Consider the following 9,324-nt stretch of genomic DNA (forward strand, 5'->3'; position numbering starts at 1 on the left):
TTTCAATTAAAAGAAATAATAGAATTATGGTCCAGATTAGAAACCGTTTTGCTGATATTTTTATATTAGAAAAAGATTTATGGAGGAGATCATTTCAAAATCATATATCTGATGATGAACCCCATGTTTTCCTCAAGAGCAACTGTGATCTCTGTCTTATCCAGTTTGTCTGTTAGCAGAATATAATTTGCTTCCCGTGCCTGTCACTGGATAAAATGTGCATGTGCCCCCCTTTTCTCCCTTCCCTCCTGCCTCAAAAATAAGAGACAGACACTGCCCTGCCTTTGTGAGCATACTTCCCTTCAAAAAGATTTATATCATGCAGGCTAATAACAAGTGTACTTGCCTTTAACAAAGCCTCTAACTCTGCTTCTGTTTGTTCTTCCTCCAGCTCAATTTCCCCTTGGTATGTTCCAACAAGCCACCATGCTTTTCATCCTCAGAATCTTCCTAAGTGTGTCCTTGGCTTTAACAAAATACATTGTTCATATTTTATAAAAGCTAATGTAACAAAATTTCCCATTTGTGATTTTAGAATCTGCCAGCAATTATTTTCAATAATGGGTTCTAGCTATTTTAGGTCTAAAGTAATGACCAAGGATTAAAACCTAAAGACATGACATAGTAATATATATAACTATCCACAGGCCCTGAGTGGGTTAGATAGAAGTTTAAGGGTCTAGAAAATTAGGAGATCATAAAACAGAAATAAAATAGAGGATTTTTTCCAAGCTAATGCAAATACTATATGCTTACTTTTGTAATCTTGTAATTTTATAGTTTTGAGTTCATATTCAGTTGCTTTATCGTTTTTATTTCACTGTAGGGATTAATATAAAAACTTCTATAAATAGAACCATTTAGTCTAAGAAATAAGTCTAAACTACATTGATTAATCAAAGTGGTTCTACTATTTGAGAGAATGTTTTTACTGGGCGCATATATAAAACTTTACAAAGCATTGTACCCAGGATCATTCAGGGTTATTCAGTGGTATTTCTGACTAAAATCACAAATGACATCACACAACGCTCAACAACCAATATTCTGGTATAGAATATTCCAGAACCCAGGATTTAAACAAACAAACAAAAACAGACACTAGGAAATAAATGTATAATTTTCTCATTTTTAATTCCTAGCAGGACCAAGGTAGTAAACATGGGAGGAATTTACAGTTATACTTTTGTCTAGTTTGACTTTTAAGAAGGCAACACTGAAATAAAATTGTTTATTAATTCATTTACCTTCCCATTAGTAGCTTTCTTCATCTTACTATTGTGCATAATGTCAATGAGTGTTTTTATAAAGCTGTTGCAAATACTGAATAAACCACACTTCAAAAACTGTTGAAACAATTGACAGTACTTTCATAGTTAAACAATTAATTATATTAAACTATATTATAATTATCATAATCAACTTTAAATACTTTGTCAACTCTCTAAAGGAGTATTTAGCCTAAAGAAACTCAAGAATTTCATGTAATAATTACATGTAAGTATTACGGAATATACAACACTTTCTCAGAAAAAAGAAAACTCAGATGAGTTAAGGGCACAGGGAATAAATGTAACTCAGAAATTTTGGGATGCTAGAATCACAAAGAGCCAACCTAAAAACTGGAGTATGAGAATATATCATTAAATAACATTATGAGAAAACCAAAATTTTCAGTTCCTATTTCACTGTCTTCTCTGTAAAGTAGAATTATTCCTAAATTTGAAAAGACAGAATATACATTTTAAAGGAGAGACAGAAATTCAAGACAAGTTAAAAGATCGGGAAAAACATGTAAGGGATTCGTGCTAATGAAATCTATAGCCCCAGTCAAGTGTCATATAAAACGTTCATTGTATGTCTTCCTTGCTCTTAACTGTTTTTCACACAGCTTTATCTTCCACAAATGTTCCCATTTGTTTAAAATACTTTCTTTAATTCTCCTTTCAGAAAAGTGCTATTACTGTACTTCCACAGCAAATCTAAGCACTTGCTTACTCTCTAGTCTGTAGCTCAGTATTCATTGCAATGTAGTATTAGCATTTATTACAGTGTAGTGCAGTGTGATTTTTATGTGTGCCTTTTAGTTTCCTAGTTCCAGTTCCAAAGCCTCTTGGTCACCTTTATATTCGAAGCACCTACATTAGAGCGTGGCTCATGGTACATTCAGTAAATGTAAATTTGACTTCCTTTAAGGGAGGAAAATAACTGTAGAAACTTAGGATTCTTGAGAAGAATTTAGGGAATTGATTAGAACAATAACTTTGTCTACTAACTGACAGGTTTTCAGGAATGGAGCAGTAACTTTTGAATTTAGTGAGTAAAATTACATTTATTTACATATTTACTTATTTGTGCATGCACGAGAAAGAGAGAGAGAGAGAGAGAGAGAGAGAGAGAGAGAGAGAGAGAGAGAGAGAGATTTGCTGTGAACAATTGAGGCCTGATTGTTCCCACTTGCTCTCAGATCCCTGGGATAGAGCTCAGGTCACCATGCTTGATGGCAAGGGTCTTCTCTGCCAGAGCCGGCTCCCATGCTCCACCAGTTAAACCTAAAAGGTCATTACCGTTGGCCCATGTTGATAGAACTTAATTTGAAATTTAATAATCTATTTGAAAATTATGTAGTTGGTTTTTGCAGTTAAGGTTGGGTTTAAATATGTAAAATAATATTATAACTGTGAGATTTTATGATTCTTCATATCTCAGTTTAGAGATTTAGATATTACGATGAAGTAGCATTTCTAATCTCAGCTGCTACTTCCCCTAGGCAATTTCTTCCATACATTTGTGAAATGTGTCCACCATTGTTGACCCTGCCTCTATTAATATTTCTTCTTAATAAATCCATCATATCACAGGTCTCCATGGAAACTCAAAAAGTTGGCACTTCTGAAATCTTATTGTGAAGCGTCCCTCGTTTTATCTTGAGCCTTACTTAAGAGAAAGAATGTTTAGCAGCCGATTAGTATAAACCTAAATAATCAAAAAGGGGCTCAGTTCTGATGAAAACAATAATAATAATTAAAGTTGGCTTCTCCAGTGCCAGGAATTCCAACTGGGACAAATGCAAAGCTTTGGTTTATCATCACAAAGAGCCACAGAGGCCCCCGGAGTCCTTTCTGGAATTCCAAAGAAAATCCACCAAGGCAGAAACTTCTTTAAGTTTTTTTTTTCCTTTTTCTTCTTCTTCTATTTTTTTTTTATTAAAAACAAATCAAGGCAAACACAAACACATTCCAATACAGAAGCACATCTGAAAAGCCACAAATCCACAAGGTTCCAAGCCTCTGGCAAGTTTGACCTGCTTTTGTAAGCTGCCAGACATAATTGCAGACAGGATAGGTCTGTCCCCTGCAATAATTAAGACATTGCTGCTATGACAAAAGCCACATTCTCATCTGCATTGCTGCCCACCTTTATGTTTTCAGAGCTTAATTATTTTTCTCCCTCTATGCCTTTATATATTTTTGAGCTTTTGCTTTTTTCCTTATGCTTCTCTCTGATTTTAAAAGTTACCACTTGAATTCTCTCCTCAGCTCTGAACTAATAAACTATATCCTTGTTTTTGTGTATGGCACAGCCTACAAACAGATCAGTGGTGTCTAACTCCATGGTTCCATGACTAATGGACATCTGGAGTTGTCAGCTTTGCCTCTGTGAGGTTGAGCCATGACTTGAACTAAAGCTGCAATGTGAACATTTATTTAACTTCTTTGCCATTTGTGGGACAGAAAGGCAAAAAGGAAGAGTGGTGTGTTACAGAAGGGAACATTTTATTTATTTATTTATTTATTTATTTATTTATTTCTTTATTTATTTATTTATTTATTTTTTCATTCATGAGATATTTATTAAAATAACACATTTAGGGAAAAATCAATACAATGTATACATCATTACTGAAAACTGTATACCATCATACAAAAAAGGACTTTACTTTGGGAAATCAATTTCTAATTATGGCAAGTTTTACTTTCAGAAATAAATCCACAGACCAACACATTCTAATTCACCCTTAAAGACTAAGGGTGTATGCTGAGCAAGGAATGTTCTTGTTCTTTGTAGGAATTCCTTCTTTACACTGTCAGGTACCAGGGCTCTGCCTTTTGGAGTGATTTCAGCCACCAAGTCATCAATAGTAACGTGTTCTAGTCCTTTTTCTTTAATTACCTCTTTACAATGCGCCTTCAACTGATCCGTCCAGCCGCACTCAATTAATCTGGCTCTCAGCAACTCTTTGAGGCGTTCTCTTTCTCCAGTTTCTATTACCTTTTGGTGAATCGTGGCTCTCATCTGTGCATCTTTGTTCATCTTGCTAACCACACTCTTCCGCTGCCCGGACTTAGACCCTCAGTAGCTCGGGCACCTAAGCACACAGAAAGCTACGGGAACATTTTATTCTGTTGCTTTTAGTGTCTTATCATAAGATCTAACACTATTACCAATGCAATTCAGATACTAATATTTATGTAATAATACAATAATTATGTTGATGAATGATTAAGTTATTTATATTATTCTTAGATTTTGCTGTTCACTAAAGTCTATAAGCTATAAGAGTAAAGTTCAGCCAGTATTTAGCAATGAAGCCATACATTGTATCCGTTTCTACTCATGACATTATTTAAAAGAAATGATACAAATATGCACTCATTCAAGACAATATCGTTCCAACCAAGCAACTCTATATATTTCTATATTAAAAGGCAATGTGATAGAACTAATTCATGGTAGACAATCCTGACTTGCATCTAAGATTTACTGCTTTTACACTATTATATACTCCTGCAATATGTTAATATTTTTAATTTACCCAGACTGTGATCTCTGTCTTTATGTAAAGACAGCAAGATCTAAAACAATTGAATAATTTGTCCAAGAAAAATTTGAAAAAACAATAAGCAGAAGCTAGATCTCTGGTATATATATTGAAAACTCCCTAAATAAAGATAGCTTGACCAATGGTAGAGAACTTTCCTAGAAAATGTGAGATTCTAGGTTTGATTCCTAAAACAGAAAAGACAACCCTCTTAAATGATCGTTGAATTGATCCGCTTTAAGTTATACAAAAAATTCTAGTATTAACTGCTGAGCTTCAGTTGATAAATTGACAAGACAGAGATGATGAATATATATTTCTAATCTGTGGAAAAGGTACTCATAATCCAGCAATTGTGTAGTTTAGGTCCACTGGTACATAGTAATACAGTGGTAGCTTTATTACATCTACATAACAGGGGGTCTCAAAGATGTGAATCAGAGGGGTGTTGCCCTGAGCCAGTGTCAATCAGGCCTGTTGAACTTGATAAGATAATCTACAAAAAAGGGTGGTATTTGAACTCAAATAGCCTCAAGAACCAAGAGAAATGTATTGAACTCATAGAAAGAAAACAAAGAGAGGAAGGTCATTTCTCCTTTTGGTCATCACTGCCAGGTGAGTACTAGAGAAGGTAGCAGATGATTTGTGATTTGTCTAGGAGATCAACTAGGAACATCCTGCTCCATCAGTGGGAGGGACCAGGAATCTTCTCAGACTTGAGATGGCAGCTTCAAGGTTGAGAAAGCAATTGTTGCAATCAATGGGGTCTCCTGAAAATGCCTGAGGGGTAGGAATTCCTTTGGATGAAATTGTTCTTCTCAAGCAGGTGAGCAAAGTGTAGAACCTAATCCATTTGAACTAGTTCAGAACATACATTGGTGATTATTGTTTAAAAGGTGGATTTCATATTAAGATAAAGCAAAAGAAATTGAATAAACCTAGAAACAATGAATATAGTACACACATGATCTCAAAGACAAGAATGGCCTTGGGCTTGTGAAAACTCTATTCCAACGCTCTTACTTTATTTTACACTTTGTTGTAGAACACTTCATCACAGGCTGCATAAGCATGCAGAGAAGAGTTCAGAACAATGGAGGCAATGACAATCATATTCCGTCATCTGGTCTACCACTTCAAGATTCAGAAATACACCATTGCCACTATTTGGGGATGATCAGACCTGGAAAACACAGCTCATGTTAATTTCAATATACATAAGGTTGAAGTAGGTATCAAAAGTCCTTCCTCAGAAGATAATGTACTGCCAACTCTGGTTATCTGGATTAGGTCTGGAGTTACTTTAACTCTGTTGAACATATAGCATCAACTGAAGGGTTGGATTTTCTAATATCTAATACTATCTCGTAGTGTTCCATAATACAATAGTAATATTGAAAGTGTGACTTCTAGAGCCAACTACTGTGTGAACCTCAGCTTTGTTAATTCTTCCATGCATGACTCTGGAGAATTTCATATTGTATTCTTTTCGTTTTCATGGGTTTTTTGTTGTTGTTTTGTTTTTTGTTGTTTTTTTTATGCAGACCTAAACAGTTAATGCAAAGTAATGAACCAAAAATTCTGGCTGTATATTTTCAAAGAAAATACTAGGGGGACAAAGCAGATAGACCACAATGTAATTGATATATTTCTGGGCAGTTGTGTCTTGAGGAGAAAATACAAGGTTGTGTCAACACAGACACAAATAGTTGAGAATTCAAACAGGTAGCCTACTTGTTCACACACATTCATGAAATGGAGTATGCAAAAAGGAACCATGAAAAGAACAATACTTTTTTTTAAAATCACTCAACTATATATTTCAGAATATAGTTTCTCATTTTATAACTATAAAATTCAAAATGTTATACAAAAACCAAAAATCCACTTTCTCTTTGAAAGTGTCAACATTTTGTTTTTTTTTACTGTACACTGAAGAACCATGTTGGGTGATTACAAAGGAAAAGAAACCATCGAAGAAACACTAAATATGGTCCTCTTCATTCCCCCTACTAAGACAAAACAATTTTTCTCTTAACTTTTTTGTTCTCTAACTATTTTTGTTCAGATCCTTTAAAGAGGTTGTAGTCTTTTGTCAAATGGCAAATGGTCTGCTCCATGACATGAAAAAGAACAGATACATTGGTAAGATGTACATGTTTTGACTTTGGATTATGAGCCTTATCCCGTAAAAAACTGAAATATGTCTCCAGTTCAATTGGATTCTCTTATAAATATAATTTTCCTTCACACAAACTTTCTGAAGCTATTAGATAAGGGTCAAAAACTTTATAACTAATGTTTTTGCCCACTATATATTTCAAATTATATGAAATCTCATATTCTTTCAGCCATAAAATTTAAGGTCAAAATTCTTATCAATCTTTTCTGGAAAGACTTGAGGCTGAGTAATTATTTTCATCCATTCATTTATCCACCTACCCAACCTCCCACTTACTCATCCACCCACCTACACGCCCACCCACCTACCCACCCACTCACTTACTCATTCACTCACTCCCCCCACACTTAATTGTTCATTGCCCAGGGGCTTTAATTGTATTCATTAATACCATACACCATGAACAAGGCTTGCCTAAATTAACCTAGCTAGGAAGTAACAGTCATATCTGTTTATGTCCAGAGCCTATGTTCTTTCTAGTCAACTCACTGAGCTAAAAGGATTATCTTTATTCAACTGTAAAATGATACAGTGAATTAAGGAAAGTCTTGCTTTTAAAAGAATATTCTCACAAAACCACATGTAAACGATTTCCCATATCCCATGTATTCATTTTACTCTCCCCCTGGCCAACACCACAATCCTTCAGATTAAAAAATTTGGCTGCACTACAGAATACACACTGGACATCCAGCAGCACCCAGGACTCTTTTAAGGTCATTATTCATGTGCATTTCTTTTCCTCCCACAGGGACAGGCATACCAATTTTTCTATGTTTTAAAGAGCTTAGCCACATGATTTTAATCATTTCTCCCAGGTGGCTGCTAGAACTTGCATGGTGGCCTTATACATTATCTGATCAAGGACAAGTTCCAGAGTGGTTTGATGAATGAGCAGGAGACCAAAATCAGAGAACTGAAAGTCTCCTCCCTAAGGAGCAATACTTTCACCATTGATCGCATAGGGATCTTGGGAAATCTGAATATAGAAAAACAACATAACTTAGGATTTTGAGCTGGACCACAACCTGAGAGCATCTAATATTTTAAAACTATTTTACAAATGTTCTGGCTTAGGTAAAAACTGATTATCATTTTTCTAACTATTTTGTCTTTCGATTTTTAAGACTTCTAATATCTTAATGGAAATCTAATTCTTTAGACTAATTTATTTATAGTTAGTTCATCAGAGTCTATTTATAGTCATAGTTCCCAACTGGCTTTAAAATATTTTTATAAAACTTAGAATGAACACACACACACACACACACACACACACACACACACACACCAGGAAAGTACATAACATTGGAAAATTCAAGTTAGGCTCAGATCTTGGAAACCACAGGACCCAAGAATTCTTAGCTTGTGTGATGCTTTGCTTCCATCCAAGAAAGTTTCCCACATGTCATTGAACGGTGTAACCACACCAACCACAAGTTTAACCATCTTCACTTGTACTTTTTAATTGACTTCCACCCCAAATATTTTCACAATGTAGATAAAATTGAACTTCTCTAAAGTGTTGTAATCAAATGGCATTCTTTATTTGACCACTACCATGGGCGCCAATGTCTTTCATCTCTCCTTTGACTCAAGAAACTTCTCTTTTCCTCATCTTCTGAACAATATAATTGTGAAGTAAGCTATGCACTGGGGAGCGATTAATTCTTATTATTTCAAATCTGTTTCTCACCATATATTTCATATATGTGTGATGTGATGTGTGTGTGTGTGTGTGTGTGTGTGTGTGATCAGCTTGGTCTTGAAGACTTTTGATCATCAAATAAATATTCAGATCCTACTTTAAGTACCCGGCAATGAAACCGCAAATGCATCAAATATATAGAAATTGTCTACATTGTGTAGTTTTCTGTCTGGCAAGCTAACTCACCAAATGGTGTAAATGAAATCACACAAAATAGAGTAGGTCAGAATTAATACTTTGCTGTCTTCATAATGCTTTGTATCCCTCCAAGTTCATGTAAGACATTGTTACTCCATCAGGAAGTCTTTGTAGATCCTCTGTTTATTATCTCAAGGCTGTGCCATCAAACTATAGTAGCTGGCACTGCATATACAGCTTCCGTTTTATTCTTGCACTGTATGCAGTTATGCCGTGTGAATGTCCTTCAGCTCCCTCTGTGTGTGGCAGAGATTGATGATACTGATGCATATGGGATCATTTACATTCTCGGACAGTCCACTTTATGTCTCTGTGCTCTTTCTTCCTCACGCCTATGTTTATGACTACAATGTTTCCTTTAAAATCAAGAAACTAAAATATTCTAAAATGAAAGTTTTAACCTGTCATATTCCC

At 35.0% G+C, this 9,324-nt stretch overlaps 1 protein-coding gene across 1 annotated transcript; it reads right to left on the reverse strand.

The window, feature by feature from the left end:
- Positions 1 to 3,978: 3,978 nt before the first annotated feature.
- On the reverse strand, positions 3,979 to 4,320 carry LOC114620375 (transcription and mRNA export factor ENY2-like). Its single transcript, XM_028766469.1, has one exon. The coding sequence runs from the start codon at positions 4,312 to 4,314 to the stop codon at positions 3,979 to 3,981; it is 336 nt and encodes a 111-aa protein (XP_028622302.1). The 5' UTR covers positions 4,315 to 4,320.
- Between the last annotated feature and the right edge of the window lie 5,004 nt (positions 4,321 to 9,324).

This window comes from Grammomys surdaster, unplaced genomic scaffold, assembly GCF_004785775.1.
Source record: "Grammomys surdaster isolate TR1022 unplaced genomic scaffold, NIH_TR_1.0 168, whole genome shotgun sequence".
Classification (NCBI taxonomy): Eukaryota; Metazoa; Chordata; class Mammalia; order Rodentia; family Muridae; genus Grammomys; species Grammomys surdaster.

What these genes read in the sequence shown, in the direction of transcription:
- LOC114620375 (XM_028766469.1), bottom strand. Translation starts at nt 4,314, where the DNA reads ATGAACAAAGATGCACAGATGAGAGCCACGATTCACCAAAAGGTAATA.